General features: G+C 49.3%; 1 protein-coding gene across 1 annotated transcript; it reads right to left on the reverse strand.

The window, feature by feature from the left end:
- Window positions 1-677: 677 nt before the first annotated feature.
- Window positions 678-5946, reverse strand: CLPP (caseinolytic mitochondrial matrix peptidase proteolytic subunit). The gene is made up of 6 exons (XM_045776740.2): window positions 5712-5946; window positions 5540-5611; window positions 4933-5029; window positions 3958-4145; window positions 2868-2973; window positions 678-1040 (listed from the first exon to the last, which is right to left on the reverse strand). Exons 1-6 carry the CDS (start codon window positions 5895-5897, stop codon window positions 868-870), a joined length of 822 nt encoding a protein of 273 aa, XP_045632696.1. The 5' UTR covers window positions 5898-5946; the 3' UTR covers window positions 678-867.
- Window positions 5947-23452: the final 17506 nt, after the last annotated feature.

The raw sequence follows: 23452 nt of genomic DNA on the forward strand, positions 1-23452 counted from the left end.
TCTCTGAACTGGTTTCCCGGTTTCCACGCTGGCTGCACTGCTCCTGTACTCCGTGGGAGCCACAGTCCTCCTGCTTTTTCGTTCTTCTCAGAACCCTCCATGGCTCATCTCCCTCCTTGCTCAGATCTACCAGGCCTTTTAAGGTCTGTCCTCCTTCCTTTCTGTTCTCATCTCTCCACTGTCCCCCCGCCAACTCCATTTCAGCCACAAGCCTCATTGGCCCCTCCCACATGGCAGCCACAGTCCTGCCACAGGGCCTTTGCACTTGCTATGCCCGCTGCCTGGACTGCTCTGTCCCTCTCTCACCTTAAACATCTTTCTTTAAGCATCCCCTTCTCAGCAGGGCCTTCGCTGGCCACCACAATGAAAGCTGTAACTCTCTCTCTCTCTCTCACACACACACACACACACACTGCATACCTCTTTCCCTACTTTTTAAAAAGCTGTTTACCCCCACAAGAATAAGTTCTTTGAAGACAGGGATTTTTGATGTCTTCACAGTATGTTGTGGCCTCTAGAAAGTGCCTGAAATGCCCTATTTGCTCAGCAGAGTTTGCTGCAGTTAGGGCTCGGAGGATCAGAGCCTCAGGGTCAGGGTGAAAGCAGAAGAGGCCTTGTGCAGGGCACACGTGTGCGTGCCATGGTGGAGCAGGCAGGGAAGGTGACACAGATGGGGATCAAAGACTACAAAGATTTAATTGAAAATCACAGTGTCTCATTCAAGATACCTGCCCTGAGGGGCAGCCCCAAACCCAGAGTTCCTCATGGGGCCCTTCCAGGCTCAGCAGCGAGGGGTGGGCAGGGCTGCGGCTCCAGCGTCTGGCGCCTGGCTCCCCCGACTTTCCTCTGGAGGGTGAGGCCCAGCTCTCAGATGCTTGCGGGGGACGGCTCTGCTGCCGCCGCCACCACCACGGGCTCCTTCTGCACCAGCTCGGGCTCATCCTCACCATCCTGGGGAGGGTGGACCAGAACCTTGTCTAAGATGCCAAACTCCTGGGCCTCCATGGGGCTCATGTAGCGGTCCCTCTCCATGGCCGACTCTGCCAGGGGAAGCAAGAGGCAGGATGTGTGTGGTTAAGGGTGGAGACCTGGGGCCAGGTCAGGGTCCCCATTCTGCCACTTCTTCGCTGGGTGACATTGGCCTTCCCCTCTTGGTGCCTCAGTTTCCCCATGGGTAAAATACCCATTTCCATTTCCATTTATCTTTTCCTTTTTTTTTTTTTTTTTTACTGGTTATTGATGTCTAATACACACCCAGATGGCAAGTGGACAGCGTTGACATACCCACATGGCCAGCACACAGATGGAGATGTGGGCCATGCCCAGACCCACGACCGCCCCCTGCTGGAGCCTCCTTCCAGTCACTGACTCCTCCGGCCCCACAGTAACTGCTAGCCTAACAGCAGCCTGACGGCATAGGTAAGTGTGCTTCTATCTGTTTTTAAAAACGTGGAATCACAGGGTATTTACTCCTTTTTCCCACTCGGCAGTATGTTTCTGAGGTTCAGCCCGGCTGCCGTGTGTCGCCGTGGACGGGTCTCTGTCGTTGCCTGGGGCATTCCACAGCGTGAATAAAGCACTAACGCACTTGTCCTGCTGCTGTTGGGCTTGGGGGTGTCTCCCAGCGTGGGGCTCCGACACACAGGACGGCTGTCAGCCCTCCTGTCGCAGCGCTGGTGGACATGAGCACTCGCTCCTCTTGGTTACATGCGGAGCGGGGGAGCCGGGGCATTTTGGGCATTCTGAGCCCGAGGTGGGAGTGTCAGGCGGCTTTCCAGAGCGGTGGAACCGTTCTCACTCCCGCCTGCAGTTGCTCCACGTCCTCACTGGCATTTCGGGTCGGGTTTTAGATTTTAGCTTTTCTAGTGGATTGAAATGGTATCTCACTGCGGCCTGAATTGGCCTTTCCCTAAAGACTAATGATGTTATTTAAAAAAAAATAGATGCGCAAGGGGCGCCTGGGGGACACAGTTGGTTAAGCAGCCGACTCTTGGTTTCAGCTCGGGGTGTGATCTCAGGGTCATGAGATCGAGCCCCGGTGTCGGGCTCTGCAGTCAGTGTGGAGTCTGCTTGGGTTTCTCTTTCCCTCTGCCCCTGCCTCCACATACTCTCTAAAATAAATAAATAAATCTTAAATATATATATATATAGAGAGAGAGTTTATATATTTATATATATTTTATATATTATTTTATATTAAATATATACATTATATTATTATTATAAATTATATTATATATTATAAAACACATAATAAAATATATAATATATAATTATATTATAAGTTATACTATAAATTATAAATATATTATTTTATATTAATTATATTATATATATTTATTATACATATATATGGTCATATTTTATTAATTTATTTATTTGGAGTAGTCTCCACGCCCACTGTGGGGCTTGAACTCCCGACCCTGAGATGAAGAGTCACGTGCTGTACTGACTAAGCCAGCCAGGTGCCCCTAATGATGTCATGTTTAAGTATCATCACTAAAGATGAAGAGCACTTTGTCTTCTATTTCTCAGCCATTTGGAATAGTCTTTACTGAGGACCGCGTTCAAGCCTCTGACCTGTTTCAATGAAGTTTTCATGAAGATTCTGCGAATTGGTCTTTTTAGGACAGGGGATCTCCACTGGGGGGTGATTCGGCCCCCTAGGGGACACTGGCTGACATCTGAGGTCCAGTGGGCAGCGGCCAGGGATGCTGGTCCACGTCCCACAGAAGCCAGGACAGAGGATGGTCCAGCCCTGAGTGTCCCCTGCGCCGAGGTCGAGAGGCCCCGGCTTAGCACGAGGCCTGCCCGGTGTGTGTTGGCTAACAGGAAGGAGGCGGCGGGCGTGCGGGCGGGGCACTCACCGATCACCTGCAGGCTCTGTTTGGTGTGCTTGGCGTAGATGCCGTAGAGCTGCTTCTTGAGTTTCATGATCTCCTCTGCCTGGATGGCGATGTCTGTGGCTTGGCCCTGGGGGGGCGGCCCGAGGAGGGCAAGAGGGGGAGGTCATGATGAGCAGCAGCCACTCGCAGGGAGGCTGGAGAGGGCGCTCAGACGGGCTGGGGGGGGGGGGCGGGTAGGGCTTCGTCTGCGAGGCCCTGCACATCCTGCTGCATCTTTGCCCCCACCAGGAAGGCTTCCCGTTTTTTTTTTTTTTTTAATTTTATTTATTCATTTGAGAGAGAGAGCGTGGGGGGAAGGGGCGGAGGGAGAGGGAGAAGCAGACTCCCTGCTGGGCAGGGAGCCCAATGCAGGGTTCGATCCTGCCACTCCGAGACCATGACCTGAGCCGAAATCAAGAGTCAGATGCTTAACCGACTAAGCCACCCAGGCGCCCAAAAGCTTCGGAGGTATTAACCATATTTTCCGCATGTGGAGCCTTGCCTCTCCCAGGGCAAGAGGATTCCAGGAGAGAGCGGACAGCTCCAGCTCAGCCGTAAGTTTTCACAGGCAAACGAGCCGATCCAAAGCACGCACCCCCAACCACCTCCTCCATGGGGCTCTCATACTCAGGGCCACTGTCCCCTGCCCCATCCCCCCAGGGCTCGGGGACAGACAACTAGGCCAGCCCCTATACCCCAAAGCCCACTGAAATCATTCAAACTAGCCAATCTGAGCCTGCTGACCCTGCCTCACTGTTCCTTCCTGCAGAAACCACAGAAAAAAATCCCTGTCCCCTCCCAACCCCTGCTGTCTGCCTCCTGAGGACCCTGGTGCTTCCCATGTGGCCAAGCATGACATGGTGTGCCCCCCCACCCCGGCCCCTTGGGAACTGAGAGTAACAAACCGTCTCTCCAAGGCAGCCCTTTCCCGATCTGCTGGCCTCACCATACATGAATCATTGTAAAACCCACATTTTCAAACACTGACACTCCCCCGTGACGTCCCCCCAGTGGGTCCTTCTGTCCAGACACCATCCCCCATCCCAAAGCAGCCTGCGCGGACAGCACTCACCCGGGCACCCCCAGAGGGCTGGTGGATCATGATGCGGGAGTTGGGGAGCGAGTGGCGCATGCCCGGGGTACCAGCGGCCAGAAGCAGGGAGCCCATGCTGGCGGCCTGGCCCACGCACCATGTGCAGATGGGGTTCAGAATGTACTGCATCGTGTCGTAGATGGCCAGGCCCGACGTCACCATGCCGCCTGCAGGTGGGGTGGGAGTGAGGGGCAGTGCTGGCTCCTTCCCCCATCCTTCCCCTAGCGCAGCCCCCGGCCTTGGGGAGGGCTTGTAGACGAAGCCCTTTAAAGCCGGTGTCATAAACGTGGGGAGGTGATAGCAACGGGGACACGAACTAAGTGGGGGCAAAAAGGAGAGCACGTGCTCCAGTGCCCTGTTACCACACCTGTGGACACAGGCCCAGGGGGACCAGACCTGTCAGAGTTGCAGAGAAAGTGGAAATCGGGGAGAGTGGTGGCCGAGAGGGAAGCTCTGGAGCCAGCCTGTCCTGGCAGTGTCATCTGTGTGACCTTGCGCAAGTTACCCAGCCTCTCAGCCACAGTGTCTCCTGGCAGACTGGGGATCACTGAACCGTACCTACCACTGGCAGCTGCCACAAGGACCAGATGAGTCCAATGCCTATAAAACGCTTAAAGTACAGGGCACAGTCGGCGCTCCCTCTTTTGGGAGGGGGTGGTGCTGGTGGCAGCAGCTACCAATTTTAAAATGCTGACCACCAGGTCAGGTTGGTAAAATGTTATGTGTGGGATCAAAGAGGTGGGCTCAGCTACCAGTTCGTGAACTTAGATTTCAAAGCAAGGAACAGGCAACTTTTGGAGGTTTCGAGACAGTTTTGGGATTCCGAAGGAGGCTCAGCACCCTTTCTTCCTCCAGATGGAGAGTGTTCCTTGATGGAAGTGGGGGGTCTCTGTCGCCTGAGTCACCCAGAGTGCCCAGGAAGCGGCCCTGGCCCCCAGGGAAGGCTCTGCTCACCAGGGCTGTTGATGTACATGTGGATGGGCTTCTTGTTGCTCTCAGACTGCAAGAACAGCAGCTGCGCGATAACCAGGCTGGCGACGCTGTCGTCGATCTGTAAGTAAGCGGGGAGGGTGGGCTGGCCCAGCTGGGGGTACGCAGCCGGCTAAGGGAAGCAATTGTGAGTTGGCTGGGGATGAAGTCAGGGAACAAGGATGGGTGTCAGAGCCCGAGTACGACTGTTGGAGGGAACTCAGGACCAAGGAGGGGAGGTGGGAGGGGCACAAGTGGGGTAGTCAGTGGGCTCAGGGCAAGGAAGGGACGGGGTCAGGAGGGTTGGGGAGAGGAATCAGAGCCAGGAATGGGGAGGAGGATCACCGGTGAGGGAGGGAGTCAGAGATCAGGAAGGGAAAAGCAGAGGGTTTGAAGAAGGGGTGGGGGTGGGGATGGGGGCCAGAAGAGGGGGCTGGAGGCTTATGTGCCCAGGAAGTGGGGTGTCAGACTGGGACTAGGGGTCCTTGGTAGGAAAGTCAAGGGGGAAGGGTCAAGAGGTCAAGGGGGTTCGAGGAGGAGGGGCGCGTGGGGTCTGGGCAGGCGCAGGGGAGGATCCCGGCGGGGCACTCACCGGACCCATGACACACACGATGCGCTCCCGCAGCAGCCGTGAGTAGATGTCATAGGCGCGCTCGCCGCGACCCTGGGGGAGAAAGATGGCGGTGAGGGTCAGGAGCTGGTCGTGCCCCCGGCCCGGAGACCCCCAACTCTCACCGCGGGCCGAGTTCCCGCGACTGCTGTACCGTCTGCTCCACCACGATGGGAATGAGCGGGAGAGTCCGGGCCGCCGTCGCGTGCAGGCTCCGCTGCAGGGCCAGGCCGGTCTTGGGCGTCCGCCGTGGGGGGAACCGGGCGGCGAGGCGAGGTCCCAGCGCGGGGGACCTACCTGCCGCCACCCGGGCCCCCCCAACCAATATTCCGGGCCACATCCCTCCGACGTCCTTCCCGGCTTCCGTCCAATGCCGGAACTACAACTCCCGGCGTGCTTTGCGCCTAGGGCGCATGCTCAACGGCCGCCCACCTCCAGGGAGCCAGACCGGCATGCTTAGGGGTGGGGCGAGGCGAGGCGGAGCCCGAAGGGGGCGGAGGCGCAGGACCTTTAATGCGGCCAGTTCTAGTCCCCTTACCAATGAATTAGTTATTCCTTTATTTAAAAATCAGCTCCAGGGGCTCCTGGCTGGTTCAGTCGGTGGAGCATGCGACTGCATCTGGGGGTTGTGAGTTCGAGCCCCACGTTGGGTTAAAGCTTACTTTAAAAATAATAATAAAAATAAATATATAAAAATCAACTCCATTGTGCCCACTGGGCTGGGGCCTAGCTGAGCTTCCAGCTTGGTGGGGCTAACTCCTACCGAGACCTTTCCATTCATCTATGGACCCCAGGCTGTGGGAGCCCAAGGATGGGTGTTGCAGACTCTGCCTGGGAGATTGGTGTGGAAAGGTTTCCTAGGAGGGGTGAGTATTGGAGCTGGGCTTTGAAGGATGGATAGGAGTTTGTTAGGTGGGGAAAGGCATTCCTGGCAGGAGAAGAATGGGCAAACGGATGGAAGTAGGAAGGCTTCTGGTAACGTTTGAGACCTCTCTTTTCCTCCAAATCAGCTGAAAAACCGCCTTCTTACAGGTGTCCCCCCAGAGCCTAGAGTGGTGCCTGCCACACAAACAGATGCTTATCAACTGCGCTTTGAACCAAGAGGTGATAAGGGAGGAAGGTTAAGAGCTGAGAGCCTTACAGGCAGCTGCCCCACCTGCCAGGCTGGCTCAACCGATGACGTGCTGTGTGATCTTAGGCGCATTTTTTAACCGCCCCCACCCCCCAGCCTGAAGTTTCTCATCTGGAAGATGGCAATGATCAAACCAATCTCACAGGGAAGGATTTAAAGAGACCTGCTGCCGAAGCAGCATACTGAAGTCACCCAAGTTCAAATCTGGGCCCCATTACTTACTAGTCATGTGTCCCTGAGCCTCCGTTTTCCATCTGTAACTAGGGATAATGGTAACATACATCCTAGGGCTGCCATAAGGCCCTCAGAATGGGGCCTGGAACATAGTAAGTGTTCAGTTTGTATTCACTATTAATGGGTTTTAATTATTGATTGTATTAGCCAGGAACCACAGGGGTCCAAGAAGCCCTCCCTTAGGAGGGTCCTTTTGAGGTGGGTTTTGACAGATAGATAGGAGTTCACCAGGCAGACAGAGCCTAAATGCTGGACCCTAACATTGATGCTGAGTGCCCTAGATAAGGGTAGTTTTTGTACCCTCTGTGTTCACAGTAGATCCCAGTCTGATGGGGAGAGAGAGCAGGACACAGACGATCCCGCCTTATGAAATCAGGGCAGAACTGAGAGGAAGACCTGGAAGTGGAAGAGCTTGGAGGAGGCCTTGGAGGTACCCCTGCCAGAAGCCTAGATCTAGGTGTCACTGACGGATTGGGGGTGGGGGGAGCCAGTGTTCGGCCCGGGGCGTGGCATTCCCACGTGGGGACTGTGGACGTAGGTGGGCAGCATGGGCTGTCCCAGTTTCTGCTGTGACTCAGGTGGGTGGCCCTGCCCAGCCGGTTCCCCTAGGGCCTGAGCTCCCGCCCTGCCCTGGGGAGAAGGGTGGGCCGTCAGCTGCTGCAGCCCCCGCAGTCCCTCCCCCAACACTTCCCCACCCCCCTGACCTCACTGCCTCCCTTTGTTTCACCTGCTCTACCTGTCCACAGTTCAACTACTGTTCACCTCCTGCGTGCTAGTTAGCACCCTGGGTAACAGCCCAAGTGCGTTCCAGCTTCTCCCTTGTTCGTTCCAGCTTCTCCCTTGTGTGTTCCAGCTTCTCCCTTGTGTCCCGCAGTTCCTTCTTTCAGCAACCTGAGAAAGCTCACCATGACCCTCCCCTGCCTAAAGCCCTCCCCTTGGCTCCCTGTCACCCATGCTGACCTCTTCCCTCACCTACTTCCACCCTCCCTTCCCCACTTGGCTCTAGCTTTCGGTTCCTCAAACGCACCAAGCCCCAGCCAGGCTCCTGGGCTTTGCTTGCGTCCTCTTCCTGAATCTAGCTCCTTCCCGACACATAAATCTCCTCTCAAATGTCACCTCTTTAGAGAAGCCTTCCCTGATTCCCCGTGCTAATATTCCAGGCCCACTCTGGAACCTTTGCCTTGTTTAAATGGCTGTCCAAAACAGTGACGTCAATTCATTTGTTTTGTTCTTTGTCATCTGGGGAACGTGAGCTCCTTGAAGCCGGAGGTCTTAATCAGCTCCGTGGTCCTTGGGACAGCTTTTGTCAAACCTTTTTGATTAGGACTCGCAAGGAGAGATACATCTTGTGTAGTGTCTGAGTGCACAAATTTGCAAACGTTTCATGAAATGATACTTATCCTTACTTTGAAAAGTGCCTTCTGATGTTTTCTATTCTATTTTTTCCTCCTCTGGATCACTGATATTTTATGATGGGTAATTCTTTGTTTGGGGAAGGCCACCCCAAGCATCATCCCTGGCCTCTCCTCACTAGATGCCGGTAGCACTCCCCCATCACAACAGTCAGAAATGTCTCAGACATTGCCACGTGTCCTCCTGCGGGGGGAGGAGAATTACTCACAGTTGAAAATCACTGATTTTTTAAAAAAAGATTTTATTTATTTGCGCTCAAAAGAGAGCACAAGTGGGGAGAGCGGCAGGCAGAGGGAGAGGGGAAAGCAGGCTTCCTGCGGAGCAAGGAGCCCAATTCGGGATTCAATCCCAGGACCCTGGAATTATGACCTGAGCCGAAGGCAGGCACTTAGCCGACTGAGCCACCCAGGCGTCCCAAAAATCACTGATTTAAATTAAAGTGGTGGGGCGCCTGGCTGGCTTGCTGGTTAAGTGTCCAACTCCTGGTTTTGGCTCAGGTCACAATCTCAGGGCTGTGAGATCGATCCCCTCGCTCAGCAGGGATTCTGCTTCCCCTCTCCTTCTGCCCCTTCACCCCCTCACAAATAAATGAACAATTCTTTAAAAAAAAGTGAAGTGGATAGTGACAGAAATGGAAAAAAAGGGGCGCCTGGGTGGCTCAGTCCTTAAGCGTCTGCCTTCGGCTCAGGGCGTGATCCCGGTGTTATGGGATCGAGCCCCGCATTGGCCTCCTCTGCTGGGAGCCTGCTTCTTCCTCTCCCACTCCCCCTGCTTGTGTTCCCTCTCTCGCTGGCTCTCTCTGTCAAATAAATAAATAAAATCTTAAAAAAAAAAAAAGGAAATGGAAAAAAAAAAAAAGCAACTTTTAGGACACCTGGGTGGCTCAGTTGGTTAAGCGTCCGCCTTTGGCCCAGGTCATGATCCCAGGGTCCTCGGATTGAGTTCCGTGTCAGGCTCCCTGCTCAGCAGGAGCCTGCTTTTCCCTCTCCCTCTGCTCCCCCTGCTTTTGCTCTCTCTCTCTGTCAAATAAATAAATCTTTTTTAAAAAGCTACTTTTGAACAGTACCTGGCACTCAGCTAGTTAATGTTACCTTATTCTTGCCAGCTTTGTTTGTGTAGTATGTTCTCAGTAAGTGGGTAGGACATGTAAGGGGTAGGACAGGAGGGATGGAGGGATGGAGGGACGGCGGGGGGGGGGTGGGTATTTTGACTCTTGGCTACAAAATCAGTCCATTCTGCTGGTTTTAGGTTATTACTCTGTGGTCAGGGAGAAGCTCTGATCACTGTTACCGGTTCTTAGATGCATGCCAAACAGGCCTGTGGAAATGGATAGAAATTGAAAATTACAAAAAGAAATGGCAAACCAAGGACTGAAGAGGCTGAGGGTAGATGCACACTCCTGTAAACAGCTCCCAGACATCGCTACAACTTCTCTGGAAACACAGTTGACACCACGTCTCAGATTCACATAGGCTACTTCTAGTTACTCGTTTTTAGGAAATGATCAAAGGTGAGCACCAAGAGTTGGTCATAAGGCTGTTTATGGCAGAGCTGTTTACACACCGTGATAATCGTCATTTCGGTTAGCTAGTGCCGCGTAACAAATCATCCCATACACCTAGAGGTTTCAAACAGCCGCAGCTTATCACTTCTTACAGTTGGGGAATCTGGCCTGGGCTTCTGTGATTGTTCTCTATGTGGGGTTTGTTGGGGCTGGAAAATCCACAGTGAACATTCTACAATCACATATCAGGAGCCTCACCTCCGTTGGCTGGGCATCTCTCTCCCACCACGTGGCTGCGTGGGCTTCCTCACGGTATGGTGGTCTTCGTGTCTCACATGACAACTGGCTCCCAAGAGAGAGGAGGCTGAAGCCACTTGTCTTCTTAAAAGCTTGGCCTGCAAGTCACATGGCAGCTCTTTGCCACAGTCTGTCAGTCAGAGCAAGCCACATGGCCAAACCAAAATTCAAGGGGAGGGAAAGGGGACATTGACTCTCCGTGTAAGATGTGGCAGGGGTCCTGGGATTGAATCCTGCGTTGGGTTCCCTACTCAGTGGGGAGTGTGCTTCTCCCTCTGCCCTTCCCTCTGCTAATGCTCTCTCTCTCTCTCCCTCTCTCAAAAATAAATTTTAAAAATCTTTAAAAATTATCAAGTATTGATATTATGGAATATTACTGGTATTTACTTTTTTAAAAAAGATTTTATTTATTTATTGATAGAGAGTGAGAGCACAAGCAGGGGGAGCAGCAGGCAGAGGGAGAGCAAAAACAGATGTATATGTTTTTAACCAGTTCCTTGTTGATGGATGTCTGCATTGTGATGAAATTTCTTTCTCTTATTGAATTTGACTTCTGTTTTAAAGGATTTTATTTATTTATTTGAGAGAGAGTGCAAGAGAAGGAGAGCAAACATGAGCAGGGGAGAAGGGCAGAGGGAGAGGGAGAAGCAGGCTCCCCGCTGAGCAGGGGGTCCGATGCGGGGCTTGATCCCAGGACTCTGGGATCATGACCTGAGCCTAAGGCAGATTATTTTTTTTTTTTAAGATTTTATTTATTTATTTGACAGAGACAGAGACAGCCAGCGAGAGAGGGAACACAAGCAGGGGGAGTGGGAGAGGAAGAAGCAGGCTCATAGCGGAAGAGCCTGATGTGGGGCTCGATCCCAGAACGCCGGGATCACGCCCTGAGCCGAAGGCAGATGCTTAACCGCTGTGCCACCCAGGCGCCCCCTAAGGCAGATTATTAACCAACTGAACCACCCCAGGCGTCCCCAGATTTGTCTTTTAAAGACACTCCTTGCCTTGGAGAGCCCTTGGCCTCAGTCCTGTACCCTCCTCTTTATCCACACCCCCTCAATAATCTCCTCTGGTCTCTTGGCCTTAAATACCTGCATATCTGATGTTTCCCAGGTTGGTGAAATCTTTGCTCTCCACCCCTGCCCCAGGAATGGGTTGAAGTGAGAGGAGACTAAGGAGGGTCTGCCAGTCAGAGAAGTGGGGAAGGGGGCAGTCACACGTCCAAGGAAAACAGTGGATAAGCAGAAGAGCAAGTCTGGGAAGGGCATAGGTTGTTGAGATCTGCCATCTGTTTCAGAAGCATCAAATGCTTTGGGGAGCCATTTTAGTAGAGAGAGGAGTCATTTAAGTGGGGTGTCAGCAATAAAAATGATGTCATACATTCATTTTTATTGATGTGAAAAGAGTTCCATGGTATAATTTTTAAAAAGTATTGGAGTATAGCATATGCTCAAAGAAGTTCACATCTTAACTGTGTAGCCCAATGATTTTTTTTCACATGGATGTACACCTGTGTAACCATCACCCTGTTCAAGATCTAGAAAGTTCCTTCATGCACCTTCTCAGTCAGTGTAGCCTGGATACTCCAAGATACCACCATTTTTATTCCCTTGATGTTATATCTAAGGGGGAAAACAAGCAGGTAATTAGATAATGTAGACTACGTAATTCAAAGACCACAACTCTGTACATCTCTATTTTTCTCTCTTCTCCTTCCCCGTCCATCTTGTTTTGAAGCCCACTCTATTGAAGTATAATGTTTGTATAATAAAATATGTCCATTTTAAATGTACAGTTTGATGAGTTTTGACAAAACTGTGTAATGACTGTCACAGTCAAGAGAGAGAACATTTCCATGACCCCCCAAAGTCCCTTGGTCCCTTTGCAATCAATCTCCCTCCCATCTCATCCCCAATCATTGGTCCAATTTTCTGTCACTCTAGATTGGATTTCCCTTAATTAGAATTTCATAAAATGGAATCACGTAGTATATAGTCTTTGGCTTCTTTCATTCACCATTATGTTTTGAAATTCGCTATGCGATTGTGTATATGCATTGATTCAATCCTTTTCATTGCATGGATGTGCTAGGTGTACTAGAATTAGTCCATTCACCAAACGATGAACATTTGGGTTGTTTCCAGTTTGGGCTATGGTAAGTAAAGTTGCTCTGAACGTTTGTGTACAAGACTTTGTGCAAGCATACATTTTTGCTTCTCTTGCGTAAGGATCAAGTGGAATAGCTGAATCAGGTAGGGGGTGTAACTTTTAAGAAAACTGCCAGTCATTTTCCAAAGTGGTTCCACCATCTTATATACCCAGCAGAGATGTATGAGCATTCCAGTTACTCCATATCCTCTACGTCACTTTCTAGAGACAGGTTGTTGTTTTAAAATCTTAGTTCATCTGATGGGTGTGTAATGGTATATCCTTGTGGTTTTAATGCTCACTTCCCGATGATTAATGATTTTAGGCATCTCATCATGTGCCTTTTGGCCATCTCTGTGTCTTCTTTTGTGAAGTGTGGGTTCTGAGCTCTTTGTCATTTGTCTTCTTCTTATTGAGTTGCAGGAGTTCTGTGTGTGTTCTGGAAATAAGCCCTTTGTGAGATGTAAGCATTCCAAATATCTTCTTCCAGTTAGTGGTATGCCTTTTCATTTTTTAGTAGTCCTCCTCAAATCTTGAAATGTTTCAATCGTGTCCTCAGGAAATCACAATCCTTCCTAAGCAAAATTCCCCGTATTCTCAACCTCTTGACAAAACATGCTCTTTACCTTCTCCCCCAACAGAAGCTTGGCTCTCCCCCAAGGACTGTGAGGCTCTAGGTCATGGCTGTTTTCTGTCCCAGCTCCTCACACCCTTGTGCCCTTTGGGGTGAGGTAGGCGCCCTTCCTTCATCATGGCTTCTAACCCTTCTCTGAAACTCTGCGGCTTTGACTCTCTGGTCACCAAACAATACCCACAGCTTGTTTATCTTGCTTGTTTATCTATTAGCCTCAGGTGATGTCCTCTCATCCCTTCACTATTGTATGTCCTGGTTTATTTTTCCTTTCTCGAACACTTCTCTGGGCATAATTCTTAGTGACTTCAGCATCCACACAGACCAGTGTTTCCCACCCTCGGTACTGCTAACACTTTGGGCCAGACCATTTTTGGTCGTGGGGTCTGCCTGTGCACTGTGGGATGTTGAGTGGCATCTCTGGTCTCCACCTACTCAATGCTAGTAGAACAACTCCCCGGGGCGCCTGGGTGGCTCAGTCGTTAAGCGTCTGCCTTCGGCTCAGGGTGTGATCCCGGCGTTCTGGGATCGAGCCCCACATCAGGCTCCTCCGCTATGAGCCTGCTTCTTCCTCTCCCACTCCCCCTGCTTGTGTTCCCTCTCTCGCTGGCTGTCTCTATCTCTGTCAAATAAATAAATAAAATCTTAAAAAAAAAAAAAAAAAGAACCACTCCCTGACACCCACCACCAAAGTGTGACAACCAAAAATGTCTCCAGATATGGCCAAGTGTCCACTGGAGGCAGATTCACCCTTGGTTGAGATCCAGTGAGCTTGATGATCCTTCTCGGTATGCAACTTCCAATTCCTTCCGCTCTTCTCTCCCTGTCACCTTGTCCTCCACTCTACCTCAGCCCCCACCTCTCATGGTCTTATTTTAGACCTTGTCATTTCCAAAAACTGCATCACTTTCCGTGTTCTCAAGCACCCTACTCACCAACCCACACTTCTTTTCTTTCTTGCTCGTTCCATTTGGTATTCCTATCCAAAGAATCCTTTAGCTCTGCCAGAATTTATAATCCATGAGCCCCCCCCCCACCCTTTTCCCTTGTCCCCTCATTCTGTTGAGAGCCAGGGGCTGTCATTACAATCACACCTTGATCTATGTCCTCAACTCCCTCATCTGCCTCTTCCTTCATCACATTTATGTGGTCAGACAGCCAGATTAAAGCCAGCCCCCCATCTACTCCTCACCCGTACCAGGGAAGCCTCATACACAGCCATGCTGACTGGCCTCCCTTGAGGTTTTTGACCACAGATCTGCTGCCCAGTGATCCTACTATGTGCCCTGGTCCATTCACTCATCCACTCTCTCATATGGTAATGTCCCACCTTGCCTTCTCCCCTCAAACCTCGCCCTTCCTCCTGACTCTCAGTTCTTGACCTTGCCTCCTGTCTTCTGCAAAAACAAAGCCACAGAAGGTTAACTTCCATAGCACTTAGGCCATCAACATTGCCTTCTTTCTTGTTATGATGACGGAGCTGTCCAGGCTCCCGGCCAAGGCCAACTGTCTACCTACATCCTGGATTCCATTCCACTCAAGGTCATCACTCTAAATAAGTCTCTGCTTTCTCTTACTACATCAGATGTTCTCTCTCTTCTTGATTATTCCCATTAGCTTATAAACATGTGGTAATAGCTCCCATCTTAAAAAAACGTAGCCATGTGATCCCACAATGTTCTTCAGTTATTACCTTTACAGAAAAAAACATCCTTCTAAGAGTTGAATCTCTTCTTGGTTTCCACTCCTTCACTTTTCATTATCTCTTGAACCCACTCTAATTGGGCTCTCCCGTCACGACTCCACTGAGACACCAGCTGTCAGGGTCACTAATGGCTTCCAGATGGCCACATTCGATGACCAATTTCAATAGCCAAATCAAAGGTCACACAAGGGGAATTAGAAAATACTTGGAGAAGAACAAAAATGAAGACATAACATCAAAAACGTATGGGATGCAATTAAAGCAGTGCTTAGAGGGAAATTTTTAGCTGTAAATGCCAATATATATTAAGAAAGAAGAAAGATCTCAAATCAGGGCCCTAAAGTTACAACAAACTCAATGGTCAGTCATCAGTTCATTGTGTTGTTAGTCCTGTTAGCAGCTTTGACACAATTTACCACCCCCTCTTTTTTTTAATTACAGTAAACATATAGATAATAGAAAAATTACCATTTTAACCGTTTTGAAGTGTACGGTCTGTGGCATTAAACACATTGACGCTGTGCCGCCGTCCCCACCGCGCTTTGTTTATTCGTCCACTCATGGGCGCTGGGCCTCCTTCCACCTTTCGGGTATTATGAGTCATGCAGCTGTGCACGTGGGTGTGCACGCATCTTCGAGACCCTGTTTTCAGTCCTTCTGGGTGAGTACCTACGAGTGAAGGGGCTGCATCACGTTGTCATTCTGTTTTCAGGTTTTCGAGTCACTGCCATATTGTTTCCCCTGTCTCAGTCTTCGAACCTCATCTTTTTTTTTTTGTTTTTGAAAGGGAAATTAGCAAGTGTCAGTGACGTGTTAAAGACATGTCTCACCAAACTGAGCTTTTCTCCTGAGCATAATCAGAAGAATCAAACAATTGGGGGGCCTGGGTGGCTCCATTGGTTAAGCGTCTGCCTTTGGCTTAGGTCATGATCTCAGGGTCCCGGCATCAGGCCCCACATCGGGCTCCCTGCTCAACCAAAACTGGGAAAGCCCTGAGCAGACGGGGATGAGTTATTGACCCTACCGGGAACGTGTCGCCCTGCTCCGTGCTCTGGGCAGCACTGTCTCAACCCACCAAGTCAGTTTCAAGATGGAAAAACAAAATCTGCATGAATTTCCTAGAGCTGCCGAAGTACCACGGACCTGGGGGCTTAAACAACAGAACTTTATGGTTTCCCAGGGCTGGAGTCTGGAAGTCTGAGATCAAAGTGTCGGCAGAGCCCTGCTCCCTCAGGAACCTCTGTAGGGGAGCGTTCTTCCTTGCTTGTCCCAGCTTCTGGTGGTTTTCCGGCCATCGTTGGTCTCGCTTGTAGACCCATCACTTTAATCCCGTGTCTCCACGTGGCATGCTCCCTGTGTCCCTTCACACTGTCTTCCCTCTGTGTGCGTTTCTATCCAAATTTCCTCTTTTCTAAGGATACCAGTCATATGGGTTACAGCCCATCCTGATGACTTCATCTTAAGTTAATCACCTCTGTAAAGACCTTGTCTCCAAATAAGGTCACATTCCGAGGTCCTGGGAAGTTACTACTTCAGTATACCTTTTTTGGGGGTGTGGGGGACACCATGCGATTCATAACTTAGGCTTTGGGGGTGGGGCTCTCCTCCCTCCCTTTGAAAGGGAAGGAATAGGCAGAATCTTTCCCTTTGGACCACAGTGATCTTGGCCATGATGTTGGAGAGAAACGTTGAATTTCAGGGCTAGATTTACAAGCCAAAATTCTTTGAACCTTAAAATCTGGCAGAAGTCCCAGTTGGCAATATGTTTCCCAAACTGTCACTATTCCCCTACAGGTGAATATCGGAGTACAGCTAAAGGTTAGCCTCAGAATAACCGTTGGGGGTTATCGGATCTCAGAAGTGGAGGCAATGAAAGATATATTTTGCAAAACTCTCTTATTGGAGGGAGAAATGGGGTAGGGGTTTGGTTAAGGAAAAACTTCCAAAATGGGGTTGTCAGATTGAGCAAATAAAAATGCAGGATGCCCATTTAAATTTGAATTTCAGATGCACAGGGAATACTTTTTCAGTAGTTCAGTCAATCCCACACAATATTTAGGACACACTTATGCTAAAACTTATTCGTTGTTTATCTTATCTGAAATTCAAATTTAACTGGGTGTCCTGTATTTTACCTGACAACGCTTCTGCAAATAAGTAATGGAGTTAAGGCAGATTAGAAAGCAATTCTGATGGATTTCTTGAAACTTCGAAGCCACTTGGGGATGTGGTTGAAGCAGAAGCAGTTCATGTGCTCTGAGAATGGTCCTCGTGGGGTTTAGTGATCTCTTCCTTTTGTTGGCCTGGAGTATTGGGAAGGAAACAGGAAGGAAGCACGCTGACCCCGGTAAAAACCTCTGTGCAACTCTTACTAGAGGCAGCCTTTCCCTCCGCCCCTCCCGCTGGGATGACCTGGAGATATTCTGGAGTTGGTGTTCACCATTCCTTTGCTGCTTTTTTTTTTTTTTTTAGTATTTCCTTTTTTTAAATCATATATGCATGTCTCCCTAAACCTAAAGCAAGATTAAAAATAGTTACTGGATCGTAACCCTTTAGCTTCTGGGTCATGAAGACGTGTGTAGGGTCCTAGGGATAAAGTCACGGTGGCCGGGGGTGCACTGGGGTGAGGGGGGCTTGAAGCAGCAGCTAGGTACCGACCCATATTGCCATATTTTAACAAAAGATACCTTCATATAGGTGTGTGACTGCTGGCTAGCAGCCCCACCCTAAATATTATTTGTTTAAGGTAGCCTGAATTTTGATCATTTTATAAACAGATGTACCGTTTTGTGACTTTTTTTTGGTCCAGCGTCATCTTGTTGAGAGTCATTCGTGGTGACACCTGTCCCTGTTGTTCATCTATTTTTGTGTATCCCATTGAATGAAGATACCGTCGTTTATTTACTGAGTCTGCAATTCATGAGTATTCAGGGTAGTTTCAGGGTTTTGCTATGGCTAGTAAGGCTGCTCTGAATAGTTTTGTGTATGACTCCTGCGTCCATGTGTGATGGTTTCTCAGGAGGACATAAATCCAGGAGGGAAATTCCCGATTGCAGGATATGTTCATTTGTGACTTTGGTGAATGTGGTGGAGGCAGCCTGCTCTGTCACAAAGATTCAGGCTCCCTTTCCATAGGGTAGAGTTTTTTTTTTCTTCCTTTAAGATTTTATTTATTTATTTGAGAGAAAGAGAGAGAGAGGAAAAGAGAGAACAAACCAGGGGAAGAGCAGAAAGAGACCGAGAAGCAGACTCCCCACTGAGCAGGGAGCCCCACGTGGGGCTCCATCCGTGACCTGAGCCGAAGGCAGACACTCCACCAACTGAACCACCCAGGCGCCCTTCCATAGGGTAGAGTGGAAACAGGAGCGACTGCTCTACGAGAGACTACATTTCCCAGCTCCCCTTGCACCTGTGAGTTCATGTGGACTCATTTTGACGGATAGAAAGTATGCTAGCGTAAGGCGAGCCTTTCTGGACTGAGGGGATTAAGAATCCAGTGTGTCTTTCAGATGCTTTCTTTTCCTGCTGGGGTCACCCTGGAAACTGCATGTTGGGGGTGGAGATTACATGTTGACAATGGAAGCATCACCAGAGGGCGGGAGCCTGGGCCACCCAGCGGACAGCCTTCCAAGGTAGATGTGCTCACTCAACGAAATTCGCTTGTGTGAGAAACTTTTACACTTAAGACATTTTCTTAGTCTAGCAATTGATCTGTCCTGCTCAGTACTACGCTAGACCAATGTCGAATCGTTTTCAAATTGTTTGACCATCACTCATTTCCACCAGTCAGGGATGAGAGTTTCCTTCCCATCCTCACCAATACTTTTGATTAGCCAACTTTTTTGGGAACTATTTCTATTGCAACAGAAAAGTCACAAGAATACAATGAACTGCCATGTTCCTTTCACCCAAATGCACCAATCTCTTACATTTTGCCATATTTTTCTCCCTGCTTCCCTCCTTCCCTCACCGACCCCCCCCGCCCCCAGTTTTCACAGAACTATTTCAAGGCAAGTTGTGAACATCATGTCCCATCATTGCTAAATATTTAAGGATATACCTCCTAACAACTAGGACACTCTCTTCCATAACCACAAGTCACTTACCAAATTCGAAAATCTTACTCTGATACAACACGATTATAATACACAGTCCAGGGGCGCCTGGGTAGCGCAGTCGTTGGCTGTCTGCCTTCGGCTCAGGGCATGATCCCGGCGCTCCGGGATCGAGTCCCACATCGGGCTCCTCCGCTGGGAGCCTGCTTCTTCCTCTCCCACTCCCCCTGCTGTGTTTCCTCTCTCGCTGGCTGTCTCTATCTCTGTCGAATAAATAAAATCTTTAAAATATATATATATATATGTGTATATATATATATACACACACACACACACACACACACATATATATATATATATATATATATATATATATATATATATATATATATATATTTACAGTCCATATTCAAATTTCACCTGTTGCGCAATCCTGTCCTTCATAGCCTTGGGCATTTTCGGATTTTAAACTTCGCCCAACTGTGTCTGTCACCATTATTAACTTAAACATTGTTTTCAAAAATGTGAATCCAGGGGCGCCTGGGTGGCACAGCGGTTGGGCGTCTGCCTTCGGCTCAGGGCGTGATCCCGGCGTTCTGGGATCGAGCCCCACATCAGGCTCCTCCGCTATGAGCCTGCTTCTTCCTCTCCCACTCCCCCTGCTTGTGTTCCCTCTCTCGCTGTCTCTGTCTCTGTCGAATAAATAAATCTTTTAAAAAAAATGTGAATCCACACATTTATTTCAAAAAAGCAGTTTTGCAGTGCTCCCCTAAATGGCAAGCTCGGAAAGTAGATAAACAGAAAGCAATTATAGAACCCTATGCTGAGATGAGTCTGTTCCTTATCTGGATTGTGGTGGTGTTTCAAAGGTGTGTGCGTATGTCAAGATGTATTGAATTACATATTTTAAACATGTGTAGTTTGGTGTATGTCAACTATACTTCAATAAAGCTCTCTAAAAATCAATCCAGAGAAGCCAAAAGGTGGAATTCTAGCCCAGAGGGGGAGACCAGGAACAGAAGGCACTGCAGCACCCAAGGGAGCCTTTCTCATTGGCCAAAACAGCCAGGAAGAGAAATCAAGAGTCTGACTTTCTCACAATGGGGTCCAACGTTATTTAAGGCTATACAAAGATTCCCACACTTTGGGAAACAGTGTCCCCTCCTTGTGTGTGACTCTGGGGCAGATCCCTTGAACCTCTGTGAGCCTCTGCTTTCTCCTCTGTAAGATCACCCTGTGAGGTGGGTGGGGGGCTGTAGGGGGCTGGTGTCCCCGCAATTAAGGGCACTACACTAAAGAAGCAGCTTTAGTTCCACACCCTGGAGCTCCTGCGGTATCTGGGACAATGAATGAGATGGCGTTAGCACAGTGCTTGGTGCTGCCAGTAAACATTAGTAGCCCGGTACCATCCAGTGGAAATCTCGTGTGAGCTACATATGTACCTTAGCATTTTCTAGTAACCACATTTTGGAAAGTAAACAGGAACTACTGACATGAATTCTAATAATATCGGGTATTTAACCCAATTTCCAAAATACTGTTGTTTCAACATATGTCACGGGCCCCAGTTCAAGTGCTTAGTGGCCACATGTGGTCAGAGGCTACCATATTGGATAGAAAAGCGTTAGACTTGATTAGTATTTTTTACCTGAAGATTAAAGCCTTCAGAGACACTCACCATAGCATTATTATTTTAAAAAGATTTATTTATCCATTTTAGAGAGAGAGAGCGAGAGAGCACATAAGCAGGAGGAGGGGCAGAAGGAAAGGGAAAGAATCCCAAGCAAGCTCCAACTCCCCGCTGAGCACAGAGCCTGATGCGGGGTTCGATCCCATGACGCCAAGATCACAACCTGAGCGGAAAGCAAGAGTTGGACACTCAACTAACTGAGCCACCCAGACGCCTCTCGCCATAGCATTATTCAGAAAAAAAAAAAAGAAGAAGAAAAGAGCACAACTTCCAACATGGGAGATTGTCTCAGTATGCGACAATGCATCCCTTCGTGTAATGGAATATTATACAGCCATTAAAATGACAGTGTGACACCCACTGTGATGGTTCATTTTACGCATCGATTTGACTGATGCCCAGGCAGCTGGTAAAACATTTCTTCTGATGTGTCTGTGAGAGTGTCTCTGGAAGAGATTAGCATTTGATCAGTGGACTGGGTAAAGAAGATTGCCCTCACTAATGCAGACGGGCATCCTCCAGTCCATTGAGGATCTAAATAGAAAAAAACAGTGGGGTACGGGGGAATTTGCTCTCTGTTTGAGAGAGCTGCTTTTCCTGCTCTTGGACATTGGTGCTTCTGGTTCTCCAGCGTTCAGACTCAGGCTGGAACTTCCATGATCAGGCCCTGGTTCTCAGGCCTTCTGATTTGTTCTGAATTATATCAGTGGATTATATTATGTTTTCTGGTTCTCCAGCTTGTAGATGATAGGTCATGGGACTTCTTGGCCTCCCTAATCAGGTGAGCCAATTCCTATAATAAATCTGATGATGATAGATGGATGGATGGATAGATAGATAGATAGATAGATAGATAGATAGATAGATGATAGATTCAGATTCTCTGGAGAACCCTGATTAATACACCCATGTTCGTAGTAGCCCTATTCATAATAGCCAAAAGGTAAAAACAACCCCAATGTTCATTGTAAACAAAATATGGTCTATTCATACAACGGAATATAATTCAGCCTTAAAAAGGAAGGACATCTGACACCTGCTACAACGTGGGTGAACCTTGAAAACATTATGCTCCCTAGAGTCATCCAAAGAGACAGACAGTAGATGGTGGGAGCCAGGGGCTGAGGGAGTGGATGGGAGTTAGTGTTTAATGGGGAGAGGGCTTCACCTTGGGAAGATGGAAAGGTCTAGACACAGATGGTGGGTATGGTTGCACAACAGTGTGAATGTGCTCGATGCCACTCAGCTGTGCGCTGAAACGTGGTTACGACGGTCAGTTTTATGTTATGTGTGCTTTACTGTAGTTCAGAATAAAGAATAATTTAATTGAATTTAATTTAAAAGAATTATAGTGAAGAATGCTCCGGAATATGGAAGGATATTAATGACATTCTAAGTGAAAAAAATAGGTAACAAACACACAATCCACCCACATCTTTGTAAAAAAAAAATATGTAAATGATTTTTTTAAGCTGCAGATGTCTCAATATTAACAGCGGTTGTGTCTGGGCCGTAAGATTATCAGTGAGTTTAATCTTCTCTTTGCTAGCTTGTGTTTCTTACAATGCACGTGTGTTTTTTGATGCTTATGAAAATTCACATAAGGACAAAAACCAGTCCCTTTCCTACTGAGGCTCATGGTGGGGGTGAGAGGAGAGAAGAGGGGTGAGTAGAGCTAATAGTGGCCCTGCAGCTGAGAATCATGGTGGGGCTGGGATGTTCAATGGTCTTTGGGACTGGTTACCTGGACCAGGTGGCCACTGGCAGCTGATAGAAACCAAGGACAGACCCCAGCTTCAAACCTGGGAAGGGTGTTGAGGGGAGAGAGAAGAATAGGAAGGAGCCCGCAATATAAGAAGAGCATGTGAGACTTTGCCTTGGGTGAGTGGAGTAGCAGCAGAGTGAGAACACGCTGGCAGCCTCCTGGGCACCCCCACTGGCCTCTGCCTCCCTCCTACAAGCCCATGGAGGCTCCTTCTGGGTACTGACCCAGGGTGGGATGCCCATGTCCACCAGAGACAGAGTCCCAGCCCCACCATCCCCACACTGTCCCTATCCCCACTCCCATTTCCATCCCCAGCCCCTCCATCCCCAATTCTGCCATAAGGCCCATCTTCAGTCCCACTTTTAACCTCATTCCCAGTCCTCACCCAGTCTGCAGCCCCTTCCCAGGCCCCTTTTCACCCACTTTCCCTCTCCATTCTCAGCCCCTAACTCTGCTATCCCCAGGTCCTCCTCCTTTCCCCTCTGGGAGGGGAGTAGAGGTCCTTGTTACTGAATTTTGGGATTATGTTCCCTGCAAAGAGACTTGGCAGCTGTGGTTGACCTAAGGATCTGGAGAAGGGGAGATGATTCTGGATTGTCCTGGTGGGGCCCAGTGTCATCCCAGGGTCTTTAGAAGAGGGTCACAATCAAAGAGAAGGAGGTGTGATGATGGAATCCAAAGGGGGGAGTGATGTGCACTAAAATGGGTGAAGGAGCCCGAGCCAAGGAATACAGCAAGCTTCTAGAAGCTGGAAAAGACAAGGGATGGATTCTCCCCTAGAGCCTCCAGAAAGAACTAGCCCTGTGGACACTTTGATTTTAGCACCAAAAGACTCATTTCGAACTTCTGATCTCTGGAACTGTAGGATAATATGTGTGTGTTGTTTCAAGCTACTGATTGTCTTAATTTGTAAGCAGCTGTGGGAGCTCCTCCACCCCTCCACCCAGGATCTGGCCCTTTGCAGACCCTCCCTTGCCTCCTTCTCTCCCCCTAGCAGAGAGAGAAGCCACACACTGGTCTGGCTGTCCTGTTTCCCTAGTCAGCTCTGTGCCGGGTGATTTCCCAAACTCTTCAGGCAGGGCTGGGTGTGGGCACCCGTCACCGCCTTGCTTCCTGATGCTAACTAAACCTTTCACTGAGGTCCCGGAGAGCCAGATCCCAACAGTTGTGCCCTGCCCTGGATTTGAGCAGGGAGGGAGGTCAGAGGCCGCGTACTCCACCCCCTCACGGACTCAGGCTCCCTGCTTTTAGCTGGGCAGGGAGAGGCTGGGCTGGTGTCTGTTTGCTCACCTGGCCCAGCTGGGGAGGGGCTTTGGGGGCCAGG

Source organism: Ursus americanus, chromosome 14, assembly GCF_024610735.1.
Source record: "Ursus americanus isolate L20-20 chromosome 14, mUrsAme1.1.p, whole genome shotgun sequence".
NCBI lineage: Eukaryota > Metazoa > Chordata > Mammalia > Carnivora > Ursidae > Ursus > Ursus americanus.

Bases quoted from the DNA above. Each gene is read 5' to 3' on its own strand.
- CLPP (XM_045776740.2), bottom strand. From the start codon at position 5,897: ATGTGGCCCGGAATATTGGTTGGGGGGGCCCGGGTGGCGGCAGGTAGG. The intron at 5,612-5,711 runs GTACAGCAGTCG...TTTCTCCCCCAG, and splicing joins CCATCGTGGTGGAGCAGACG to GGTCGCGGCGAGCGCGCCTA. The intron at 5,030-5,539 runs GTGAGTGCCCCG...GCTTACTTACAG, and splicing joins TCGTGTGTGTCATGGGTCCG to ATCGACGACAGCGTCGCCAG.